Raw genomic sequence first — 13,713 nt, 5'->3', positions numbered from 1 at the left:
TACATATGCAAAAAAAAATGAAATGAAACTATTTCCATTAGCACAGATAAAAATACTAAAGTTAATTAGTAGAGTTACTGTAATAACAAAGTTACACAGGTTTTATACTCTTAATAAATTAATACAGTACTTAATCTACAAAATAAAGTGTGAAAGCATAACAAAGGATATGTATTTCAAAAATAGTGTGGCTACCTTACCAAAATTCAAACCTTACTAATAGTGATTGTAATAAAAATATATCATGAATGAAAGTTTGTACCCTTTCACCAGTTGTAAGATGAGCAAGATCTGGGAATCTAACGTATATCATGGTGATTATAGTTAATAATTATTGTATTGTATATTTGAAATCTGCTAAGAGAGTAGATCTTAAGTGTTCTTAAGTGATCTTCAGTGCTTTACAAAGTATTCAGATCCATTTATATGCCTCCTGAAAGTATATGAGCATCTCTAACCAATAGTTGACATTCTTAAATTGTTCATATCTGATACGTTTGAAATGGCATATCATTGTTTTAATTTGCAATTCCTCATTTAGAGGAATTTACACACATACACACAAAAGTAACTATGTGAGGTGATGGATATGTTAATTTGGTTGTGGTAAGCATTTCACAGTGTATACATATATTATTAATTATTATATATAATTGAATGTGATATATATATAACTAAGTTTATATATTATATATGATACATATTTCATATATCATTCATATAAGATACTATATATATATATATATATATATATATATATATAATATTAGGTTAAATCAGAAACCCTGATCAATTAAACAGAATACAAATTCCACAGATTCAGAAAATTGCATATTGTATGACTGTTAGTATTACAAACTATCCTTAAGATAGATTGTGGTAATTTATCCTGCCTCCAAAGTGTATGAAATTATATTTCTCTACAGCATTCATGATGCTTGAGGTTAAATCCTTTTAAAATAACAAACTAGTGAATAAAACTGGTACTTCATATTTTTTAAAATATTGTATTAATTTGATTACTACTGAGGTTGAAAATTTTTAATATAACTTTTGGAAACTTTCTTTTGTGAGATGCCTGTTACAATCATTTGCACATTTACTTATTAGGTTTATTTATTTCTCTTATTGATGTGTATCAATATTTTAAAAAATATAAATTATAAATATATCTTCCAAGTTTGTCACTTATTAGTTTTAATTAGCTTTTATAAAATATTTCAAATACCTAGAAATGTAGAGAGAGTAGAATAATAACACCCATTAATCAAAACATATCATGTTTTTTTCCTTGGATAAAGTATTATAGATTCAGTTGAAGTATGTTTTATATCCTAAAACCTAGTACCCTTCCTATCATTGTTGTCTATTTTTACAATAGAACTCTGTCTATTTTTCTATCTATTATCTACCTATCTCAAATCTATATCTATACACATAATATATATGCTGATTTTTGCACTTAAATATTTTAAACTTTACTTAATGTTATCACACTCATTTCATTCCATACTAGCTCTTTTTATTGTTTTGTTTTTGCATAATGTTTTATATTGAGATTTATCTGTGTAAAAGCATATAGATATTTATATATTTTGAGTGTTGCATTCCATTATGTTAACTATAGCTTATTTATGTATTCCCAACCGATAAATAAATATTTAGGTCGTTGCCAGTTTTACACTATTAAAAGCAACGCTGCGATCAGCATTCTTAGACTGCACGAGCATATCTTTATGGTGTGTTCCTAGTGGTAGAAATTCTGGGTCAAATGGCATGTGCGTCTTTGACTTTATCAGATATGCACAGATTGCTTTACAAAGTATTCAGATCCATTTATATGCCTCCTGAAAGTATATGAGCATCTTTAACCAATATTTGACATTCTTAAATTGTTCATATCTGATACTTTTGAAATGGCATATCATTGTTTCAATTTGCAATTCCTCATTTAGAGTGGCTATTTGTCTTTATTTTCTTTCTCTTTTATTTACTTGTGGGAGATTTTTCCTTTTTGATAAATTCTTCATACTAATCTTTAGGCAGTTAAATTTGCTGAAAACACCTTCTTTCAGTGTGTGACTTGACTTTTCACTATATTAATAGGGTCTTTGATTTAAAGGTTACATTTTTATGTGATTATCGCTATTAACTTTTCCCTTCATAGTTTATACTTTCGTTTATCTTTAAATCTTTCTCTACACCAAAATCATAAATATATTTCCTATACAGGTTTCCTAAAGTTTTGAAGTTTTGATTTATGTTTGAATTATGTATCCACCTGTAATACATTTTCATGCATGAAATTAGGTAAAAACCTACTTTTTTCCCTTTTATAGACAATAAATTGTCACCATAGCATTTATTGAATAGCTCATTCTTTCCCAGTTTTCCTAAAATAGAGGAATATTTTTATGCTCTTTATTTGGTTGTGCTATTTTGTTTTTTACTATCTCTACATGAATCCCAAACTAAACACAAACTCTTTCAATTTCAATAGCTCAATAAGTCTTGATATCTCAAAGACAAGTGCCCCCATATACTCCCTCTTTTTTTCTTGCAGATTTTATTGTCTTTTTTTTTTTGGATGGCTTTATCATATTGAATCTTCCCAGCCACACATTTTTCACTTATCTAAGTCTTATTTTATGTCCTTCAATAATGTTATACAGATTCTCTATAAAGCTCTTACACTTTTTTCAGTTATTCCTAGATACATTAGAATTTTTTTTATTACTGTAATAGAATACGTTTTCCTATTATGGGTTTTTTTTTTTTTTTTTGGTAACTGCTGTGTATGAAAATACTACTAACGTGTATTTAAACGTTATTTGATTTTGATGTCAGAAGGTTAGTTTAACTCTCTTACTATATTCTTATACATTTGGAGACTTTATCGGATTTTCTCTCTAGACAAACTCACCATGTGGAAATAAGGAAAGTTTAACTTTTTCCTTTTCTATTTTTTTAAAAAAGTTTATTGTCTCATTGCAATATCATACCTCTATTATAGTGTTAATTATTCCTACTTTAATGGAAGTACCTCAAGTATTATGATTAATTACTTTACTTTTCAAGTATATGTTTTAAAAATAACTTTAAAATTATATATTCACCTGTATCAACATTTTCTCTTAATTTTTCTCCTTTTGTAAGCATACATCCAAGAGAAAAGATGTTCAATAATCATTTATTAAATGCTGAATGATTATATTATAGGTACCTATCTTTTATTTTTATGGTTTAATTTTTTTTTTTTTTTTTTTTTTTTTTGCGGTACGCGGGCCTCTCACTGCTGTGGCCTCTCCCGTCGCGGAGCACAGGCTCCGGACGCGCAGGCCCAGCGGCCATGGCTCACGGGCCCACGCTCCGCGGCATGTGGGATCTTCCCAGACCGGGGCATGAACCCGCGTCCCCTGCATCGGCAGGCGGACTCTCAACCACTGCGCCACCGAGGGAAGACTATGGTTTAATTTTGTACCTTTAAGTCTTTAACGCAAAAGTGTTAGAAAGTTCTTCTATTTATTATTTTCCAAAGATATAATTTTGCTAATATTTATTGGAAAGACTATCATTTATCCACTAATTTGAAACATTAATTTTATTACATACTTAATTTTTGTATACCGAAGTCAATTTCTGGGGAATGGAAGATAGCTAGGGTGGGCATTTATTTCATCCTCACTCATGGGAAGGAAGCTGCTTTGTAGTATTTCCAAACAATTACTATCACCTTCATTCCACATATATCCAGCCTGATATATCCATTTACATAAGATTTTAAGCCAACTGTAGGACAGGTAATAATAGATTAATTATGACTGCAGAGTCTCATACTTGTTGAGCACAAAATAGATGCTCAATAAATTTGATTGAAGCAAGACTGAATGAAGGTAAACTTTAGTTATATTCTTAAACAATAAATAAAAATGTTTATTATATCATTTTTAACAAAATTTCTATTAATCCTCCCCTTAAAGTGTGCCATCTACATTAAAGCTACACAGTATTTCTGATACAGCTTATCAAAACCAGCTTTAGCCTGTACATAATTTGTCTGGACTCAGTATTTACGAGAATAAATAAACAAGCGAGACTAAGTGAAACCAGCATTTTCAAGTTTGATCCCAATTCAAAGTAGCAATTCCAAGCTGCTTACTCTAAATTCTTATCAGTAAGCATATTCACTAAGAATATTCGTAACATGTGTAACGTTTCTTGATCTTGAGACACTTCCATCCTAGCTGGATGATAATTTTTTGTTTCAGTAAGAGTTAGCAGGAGAGGATAATAGGATGACCAATGGCTCTCAGGAGCAGCTTTCACAGAAAAAAAAAAAAAGGAAATTGAATTGATTCTTGAAGGGGTGAAGGTCTTATTTAAGAGGATTGGTTTGGGGATAAAACAAGCAACTTCATAAGTGGAACTTCATAAGAGGAAATAAGTGTTGGCCTTTTCAAGCCATAGCAAATCCTGCACTATTTCTGGATCTGTGATGTTTAAAATTTTAAAAATTTTTTTAGTTATTTCTCGGTATTATTTTGAATTTATTCTTTCCCATTTGGTCCTGAAAATTATTCAAGGCAGCTTACACACTATATATATTTGTGCAACATATCTGTTTTTCAATTAGTGACAAAGGAAAATTAAATTTAGAATTCTAAGGCATCAGGGAGAAATATAATATATCAATATGCAGGTCATTAAGATCTTACATAATGATTAAAGCTGAATTGTACCAATAATTCTAAGATTCCCAGTGACCAAAGCAAACAGGGAAGTGAGTGAATTTTAGGATTCAGGAAACAAAACACTTTTCAGAGTACTAGAGTCTGGGAAAAATTTTCTCCCAGAGGTCTTCACACATATGATACTGAGTGGTACAGTGGGCTCCATCCTCAATAGTATCCCAATAACAGATGTGATCATGAGTATTTTATGACTTCTTGTAGTATCCTTCTATATAAGTGGAAGGCATAATTTAAATGCGAAATTCAGTGAAACTGATCCCAACTGGGGCATGCTAAACATTAGAATTCAAGTATGCAAAGTCACCAATAGTCTTCCTTAATTCTAGAATAAAATCTTGACCCTTTGGCAAACACTGCTAAATAAAATCCTGGTAGTTATTAAAAATGAATTATTGGGGTTTATGACCACCTAGAAAACATAAAAAAAAATTAAGAAACATGATTAACATCGGTCCCAGAAGAAATGGCCATAGTGTTTAAGGTTGTCATGAGGCTCAAATGAGAAAATGAAATTGATGTATATGTAGAATGTCAAGGTCTACACATGTGTAAACATATGTACAATTCTTTAGGCACCTTTCAAAAGTCTCCAAGTCCTGATATTTCCAACTATTTTATGTCTCCATTACATTTCTGAAATCTTGCACTAGTCTATCACCTCCTCTCTATGCTATACATTATCTGACTTTAGTTCCTTTTGCTTAGGGTATTGTGATATCCCTTCTTCTTCCTTGTTCTTTTCACTCTCTCTGGTTCCTCCTCTTGGGGTCTATGCTTAATAGCATAGAGCAGATAGGTTGATAGATTCTGGGTTGAAATGTTGATTCCACCATTTATTAGCTGTTTGGTATTAAATGAATTACATTACCTTGATTTGTTCTCAGTATCATCATCTATAAAATAATAATAATAAATAATCATAATAATATCTACCATATTTGGATTGCTACAAGGTTTAAATGAGATCATCTATGTAATGTGCATGATAACCAGCAAATAGTCCACAGCTGATGAATGTTAATCCTTTTTATCATGATTATTCTATCAGACCATTTTAAAACCTAAATCTGACCCTGACCCTACTTAAAACTGTCAGTGATTCCCAGAAGCTTAAATTTGCATAGTGGAGTATGTAACTTTCCTTGTAGTCTGGCCTCAGCTTCCCTTTGCACACTCACCACCCTCCGTCACTACCTCCCTCCTTTTATATTCTGCTCAAGTATTTCAGGGTTCAGCTATCTAAGCAGACCATAGGCTTTGAAGTCTCATAGTTTGTCAGTCTCTTTCAAGTCATTTGGCACATGCTGTTCCCTCCTTCTGGAGTTCCCCTCCCTCCCTGCTCTGGCAAAAACCTTTCTCCTCCAGAAACCATATCTGCCTCTCTCCGGTAGAAGTAACAACCTGCCACTATATAAACTATATAGAGAAATATTGAATTTACTTATGTTTATGTCCATCCCCCTATCAGTCTGTGAATTTCTCTAGGTCAGGAACCCTTTTTAAGTCATCTCTGAGTCCCAAAATACCCAGAACATAGACAAGATTTAATATATACTATTAAAGAGATGAACAACCCCCTGGCAAAGGGCCTCCCACCTCACATGTGCTCAATGGCTTCTATCGAATTGCATTGACTGAATTTAATTTAATTCAAACAACTCTTTCTCCTACAGAACCCCAATCTAATAGCAAACAGAGGCTTGGGTGTTTCAGGGTCCTGTTTTGGGTTATTAATACATGCTAACACGCTGGCAATTAAAAAAGAGGTTTTCCTCACTAGAACCTAGAAGAAAAGTGGGACTTGAGGCGAATGGCTCTAGGAAAAGGATTGCCTGCCCGAGATGCTGCCTCTGGCTTGCTTTCACCCCACCTCTCTCGCTTGGTGAGACAAGAAAGGCGGAGGGAAGAAAAGTGGGAGAGCGGGGGAGCGAGCACAAAAGTCGACCCTCTTCTCTTCCTCCTCCCATAGAGAAGGAGGGCAGTAAGCCAGACGTGCTAAGACTCCTCTCAAGCGGACCTGATTCCTGGACTCTTCAAATACATCCTGAGTTTCCTTCTTCTGTGGCTCTCCCTCTCCACTCACTTTGCCCCTCACCCATCTCTCTCTCTCTCTCTCTCTCTCTCTCTCTCTCTCACACACACACACACACACACACACACACACAGGCAACCAGAGAGAACCGCCTCGCCTCTAGACTCCCGGTTCTTAGACCACCGTGACTGTCAACGAAATATGCCAATCACAGGCAGCCTAAGCCATATCCCTGGAAACTGAGTAAAAAAATTAGGTGGAAGGCAGAAAGGAAATGAACGTAGAAACCTCCAGTGCACAAAGAAAGATCCGTATACACAAGCACGAGCAAGGAAACAGCAGGGTATCTTTTACTACACGGAGGACGCGGAGCACCACAAACAGGAACTTTAAAGGGATTGAAATCTGTTGCCTGTTCCACTAGGAATATTGTTTGCAAGGCACAAGGTGTCTTTTGGTAGTGAGCACCCTCTGCGCATGCGCAGGTCCATTCGGGAATTACTGCCCGGCCGCCGACTAAGTTGCATTCCTTGAATCTTCGCAGAAAAGACAATTCTTTAATCAGAGTTAGTAATGTGGACAGTACAAAACCGAGAGAGTTTGGGGCTTCTCTCTTTCCCTGTGATGATTGCCATGGTCTGTTGTGCACACAGGTGAGCTGCTGTTGTTGAATGTCTTTTTTTCTTGGTGTTTTTCTTTTTACATGCTTGCTGGATCATGTAGCTCGTTATTTGGGGGGTAGGTGTGCCTGTCTATTTTTATGTCTGCTCGCAGTTTGTGCTCATTCTGAATCCGGTCCCTACTTCTTCCCTTCAGCGCCAATGAGCCCAGCAACATGTCATACGTGAAAGAGACAGTGGATAGATTGCTCAAAGGTTATGACATTCGCTTGCGGCCGGACTTTGGAGGTAATGTTTCATCTTTTTTTTCAACCTGTAACCCATATCTAGTTCTCCTTTCTTGTCAAAGACAAATGTCAAAAAAAAAAAAAAAAAAAAGAAGAAGAAGAAACATGTCATTTTGGTAAGCGTGCCTTACGCCCTACGCTCTGGCCACACACACACACACACACACACACACACACACACACCACGCCGGAGCCCCAGTCGCAGGTGGATGAACCCCAGGCAGAGCCGACCTTCCCCCGGCCCGACACACCCTCTGCATAGTCACTGCATCATTCGTGTGCCCACACCTGTTTTCCCAGGCTGTCCCCGGCAAGGGGGTGGAGGGCTGGGGGTAGCGGAGCCCATTCAGAATGTAGATAGCGCAGGGAAGCCCCCCGACCCTCCCCAGCCTGTGGCCACTCTGAGATTATGCCCGTAATGTGTCCCACCTCCCCGGTAGGGCCCCCCGTGGACGTCGGGATGAGGATCGATGTCGCCAGCATAGACATGGTCTCCGAAGTGAACATGGTGAGTGGCCTCGCTACTGGCCCGGCAGCCGGGCTTACGCAGATGCGAAACGGACCGGTCCCCGTGCCCTCTGCGTTTCGTTGGCGGTCACCTCGCCCCGGCCCATGGATCCCGCTCCGCGCCCGCTCCCCACTCTGGCACACACACACCCTGCTGGCCCTGGTTTGTATTTTCGACACACACACACGGGCTACTGCGGTGTTCCGGAGGAAACGTGCTCCGCACTATTTGGGGAAGGACGGTGATTGTGGAGCCGGCAGAGCCGGTGGGGCGGAGTCAGCGGTACTTTCGCTGGGTTTCCTTCGGTGTTGAGAGGCGTAGGGCACCACCTGCCGGTGGCCGGGCGGCCTGCACGAGAGGTCCCCGCACGGTGGTCCGCGGCCGCCTACTCCGCAGGCACGGTCCCGGCAGCCGGTGAAGTGGACCCACCCACGGCCCGCCACAAAGCACCCAAGCACACAGATGAGGTTTCATAGTGTTCCCTCCCTCTTTCCAGGCTCTAGCACACCGAGTGGCAGGAGCAACAGGCTGAGACAACGGTGTCAAAGTGCTCAAGCCAGATTCTGGGGAGAGGCTTGTATTGTTCCCACGTGAGGGTTGATGAATTTGTCTTGCTGCATCTTGCGAGTTTAAGTTCAAACCGAATGGATGGAGTTATTGCTTTGCTTTGCCTTATAAACCCAAGCATGCCGAAAAAGCCTGATGATCAAAGAGACTAGAGAAGGGAGGGGGGAGGAGAGGGCGATAGCAACATAGGGAGCATAGCGCAATCTTTTCATTGCTAAGAGTTAACATTCTTTTATTTCATTTTTCCTCCTGCCTTTCTGAAGCTGTTGCAAAATGGATTGAAATCATAGCTGTCACTATCTCTGTTGGCGCTTTCCAACCACTGTGGGGTAGCAGTTTTCTAGTTAGAGTTTCCAACTGTTGCTTCTTGTAAGGCAGGGGGAAAAGCCTGTCGCTTTTCTAGAACCAACCACCCAGGGAACAGCTAGATCTACCTGAGCAAAATGCCATTTTTATTCCACTTGCGAAAAAAAATATTGTGGCAGCAGAAATTTAGACATGCTGAATAATTTAAAGACTAAAGCCTCTGGGGGTTTTATCACTCTATATTTGTAAAGGCTATTGAATTGTCATTTCATTTCATTATTAGTGAGTCATTTTATTTTAACACGCTAAGGCTTAAGAATTTTTCTTTCTTTTTTTTTTTAAGGTATGTCAGGGAAAAATACGTATATTTAAAATATATTGAGTGGGATTAGAATAAAAAGTGTGACTATTAAATTTCTGTATTTTAAAGTTGCACTTTCCCCTGCTTTAAATAGCTTATTTTAAATATTATTTTAAATTAATATCTCTGATGGCTGTATTAGAAAAACAATTTTGAAATATCAATGCACAATGAATATTCTCTGACTTGGAAAAGATTTTTAATAGACTCATTTATAATATTCTGTCACATACATGTCACTACCACAAAGCACCCAAGATGAACTATTGACAAACACTGGGGAATGTAATAACATGGGCACATATACAAATCATACCCAATCCACGCCATTGCAACTGGATAAATTAGGCAATGAATTAGTTTAAGTTGTTTGTATCATGTAGATAAATGATGATAATAATTTCCTTTTCAGTCATTTATTTTGGCACCTTGTAAGTACCCACACAGATAATTTATAAAATAGGAGAAGATTCAGAAGACTCAAAAGGCAAACAGTGCCTTTGCCAGTGGTCTGCTTTTAGAGTACTACGCTTTTCAGAATTTTTAAAATGTATAATTCTGTTGACTATATTTACAAACAACTTTTCAGTTTCAAACCAAAGACAAAACCAAAACTGAATTGAATAGGGAAGTTGCTGTTTAACTAAAACAACCACCATAACAAAAAAGCTCTGTATAATCAGTTGTTCAACTGAATTCATACAGAAGCTCAGAAAAAAAAATAATTAATTTAATTGCTGTACCACTGGAAATAGCTCTTAATGATGGAATAATATAACCTATTTACTCACTGTACCGTGTGTATATGTACTTGAGTTTTTAAAATATTCACCCAACAGATAAACCTTTAAAAAATATATTCTACTAAATTACCCATTACCTTTCCACAATAGTGTTAGAGGCATGATGGGAAAATAGAAACCACTGAACATAGGAAAATAATAAACCTTGATTTACTTATTCTTCCTTGCTTCTCTTTTTAATGAAATCTACCAACAAGACCCAAGGTTTATTTTTTCTTCTATCATCTATAACAAAGCATGGGAATACATAGATTGGAAATAACTCCAAAAAAATTGGAAACAAAGAGGAATTTTAGGATTGAGGGTTCTATATAAGCAAAATCTGGTTAGTAAGCCCTGGTTAAGAGCACTGTCTATGGTATGCTTTGATTTTTAGATCATAAAGTAGAGTAGAAATGTCAATGAGAAATAAGACTTATTGCTTTTATATTAAGCATGTTTCAGAACCCTGATAGGCAGTAACTTCTGAGATTATTTAATAGGAAATTTTCAACAAAATTAACAACAAATAAAAATGAACATCAAATATAATAAAATAGTTTTAAAGAAAATTCAGATTAAAATCCATTGCTAAAACAATGCTCATTTTTATATTTTTATTCATTACCATTATTATCCACCCATTTCCACATGTGGGAAAATCGCATAATTGTACATTACATTAATGGGTTTGAAAACTAGACTGTTAATTTTTGTTCTTTTCCTATGCTACGCTAAGTGAAATATAATTCCAGATTGGTTTCTAACATTGTCTGTTTTATTAAAGACTAACGTCACATCAAGAGTATTTTCTGATTCATGTCCTTCAGGATTTAAAATATTTTTCCCAAATTTGAAAGAGAGAGAGAGAGTTTTTATAGAATCTCTATAATCAATAATTGTTGGTTTTGAGCATTGAATGGAAAACTGCTGAAGAATAATTCTGACGCAGGGAAAAAAACCATACTTGAGAGCAAGAGTTTTCTTTTCAGGCAATAATATTGTTCATTAAATTAGGAAGGATTTTTCTTTTGGCATCATGGGATGTATTGTGCCTATGATAGAGACTACATACTATTATCTTCTATCATCTTAAAAATATGACTGTGATTTCCATGTATTTAAAATTAAATTCCTCAAACCTTCTCTCTTAACAATTTCTGCCAAGCTGTATACCTACACACACACACACACACACACACACACACACACACACACACACACACACACACACACACACGGATGACTGAAGAGGAATAAGAGGCAGTTGGAACAAAAGGAGACAGTAGCCCCCAGAAATTGCCTTAAAATAACCACTAACACCTGCTACTATAAGCCCAATAAAACACAGATAATAGTAAGTAAGTCTTCTCTCAGAGCAGTGGATTGGGGGAACAAGATATTAACTACCTGAAAACAAAAGATTGAACCCTTGTATTTCAGATTCCAATGACTAGCCTTTCTGTCTTATTAAAGAGGCAGCTCCTGATCATCAAGGAGGAGTTCCAGCCACAGAGCTCTCTGTCTCTGATCTAAAGACGTGATGGTCTGAGTGGCCACCCCCAGAAAACTTGAAATCTATTGAGTCCTAACTCAAAGTAGGTCTCAACCCAAGCTGTTCCCAGGAATGGATAGCTACTGTGTATTCATTGTTTCCTTCCTTTATGCATACATGGATGCCATAGTGAATGTTCTTATAGGCATTAAAATTAACAATAAAAACACCCCCCCAAAATAAAAACTAAAATGAGCCAATTTTCTAAATAATACCCAAAAGAAAAAGAAATTTTATTTACGAAATGTCCACTCTTGTTAAATCCCACTGTTATTTTAGTATTTGATTCCAGAGGTTTCTGGTATATGCTTCAGTTATGTCTAATTATCATCCTCTTGGTGACACCAAACAATAACCACCTGTCACCACTTTCTCTAAGCCAGTGTTTCCCATTCTTTAATGTGTATCTGAATCACTCTGGGATCTCAACATGTTAAAATGCAGTTTTTTATTCAGAGGTTTGGGATGGGGTCTGATAGCCTACATTTTTAACAACTCCCAGGTGATGCCGATTGCTGGTATATGGACAGCACTTTGAGAAGCAAGATTGTAGTACATTATTCTAAGGGCTAGCATTATTAAGAAATGAACCTTTTTTTCTCTTAAATTTCTCTAAAGATGATATTTTTCAAACTAAGTTTCAAGTTAACTCCCAGGTAGTTAAATAGGTAGCTGTGCTCAGAGGGGAAAATTGAGTGTAACAGTTGATGACAAGGCTGATAGGGCTTGACTTAAACTAATAAGCAGTCCTCCTAACTGTGCCAATACTTATGAGTCCACCAGCCTTTAATGATGGCTATGAAAATGTTGCCAAGCCCAGTAATTCGGACAACACTATCCTGCTGCTTTACAATGACTTTTCTTCTTCAGAATAAAGAACATTGCAAACTGGCTTTCACCCCACTAGGAGCTTGCGATAGCTTTGTAAAAGAGCCTAAACATACTCTTGCTGCTGTCAGTAAATTCCCTGAGGCTATAACAGAATTCCTTTGCAAATAGAGCCAATAGGTCAGTACCATTTAAAGGCATGAACAGATATCAGCAGTTAAAGATATAAATACATTTTTCTCTTATATGAGTAATCAACCAGGTCTCACTTTTAGGTGCTGGGTTACAACATTGTACCATCTGGAGAAGCTAAGAGAGGAAAAACTTCCCTTTGCCTTTCTGTTTGGAGATAACAGAAAGATGTTTTTATACTCTAAGCCACATCAAAGCAAGCCTATCCAGGTTTTTTAAAGTTTGCAGTCACATTTGAAAGACTGTGTTCTTAGGATCACGTGACCAGACTAGGTATTACAGTGTGTAGTACAATGAAAACAGTAGCATTTATTGAACACGTCCTATGTATAAGGTATGGCTATCAAATGCTTTATATTAGTAGCTCATTTAAGGCTATAGAATTATCATCCCCCATTACAGATGGAGAAACTGAGGTGGAGAGAGGGAGAAACATGTTAAGAGAGGTTAAATAACTTGCTCAGAAGTTATAGGTCTAGTAAAGGGCAGAAGAAGGATTTGAACCCAGGCAGGCTGCCTGCAAGAGTCTGACTCCTATCTATGAGGCAAGTAAAAAAATATTCCTGGCATTTAGCTTTGAGACCTTAAGTGAGTCACTTGACTTCTCCAGGCCTCAGGGTTCTCTTCTGTAAAATGAAGGTAATTGATGCAATTGCTAAACATCTTTCTAGTTCAAATATCTACCATATAAACTTAGGCTATTAAAGATTTTAGACTCTGTTAAAATCAAGATTCTTCATCTTCATCATATTCTCCTGTTAGATTCCATCTTATTCCATTTTGTTCTCCTTTTAGATGTGTCAGTCAACAAGCATTTATTAAATTCCAACTGAGTGCGAACTCTGGTAATCTCCTGGGAACATTGCAGTAATGATTGTGTGCAGTCTGGGGCCCCTTGGATTACCATTTTAATTGGTCATAGCA

At 36.6% G+C, this 13,713-nt stretch overlaps 1 protein-coding gene across 1 annotated transcript in view; it reads left to right on the top strand.

Annotated features, from left to right (window-relative positions):
* Nucleotides 1–6,953: 6,953 nt before the first annotated feature.
* Nucleotides 6,954–13,713, top strand: part of GABRB1 (gamma-aminobutyric acid type A receptor subunit beta1) — a 400,458-nt gene continuing 393,698 nt past the window's right edge. The window contains exons 1-3 of the mRNA XM_004268298.4: nt 6,954–7,436; nt 7,600–7,691; nt 8,131–8,198. Of these exons, the coding sequence (XP_004268346.1) occupies nt 7,357–7,436; nt 7,600–7,691; nt 8,131–8,198 (240 nt within the window). The 5' untranslated portion in view covers nt 6,954–7,356. The remainder of the gene's footprint in view (nt 7,437–7,599; nt 7,692–8,130; nt 8,199–13,713) is intronic.

Source organism: Orcinus orca, chromosome 4 (genome assembly GCF_937001465.1).
Source record: "Orcinus orca chromosome 4, mOrcOrc1.1, whole genome shotgun sequence".
NCBI classification, from domain to species: domain Eukaryota; kingdom Metazoa; phylum Chordata; class Mammalia; order Artiodactyla; family Delphinidae; genus Orcinus; species Orcinus orca.
The sequence above is the reverse complement of the archived record's forward strand: the minus strand, read 5'-3'. Positions and strand labels throughout refer to the sequence as shown.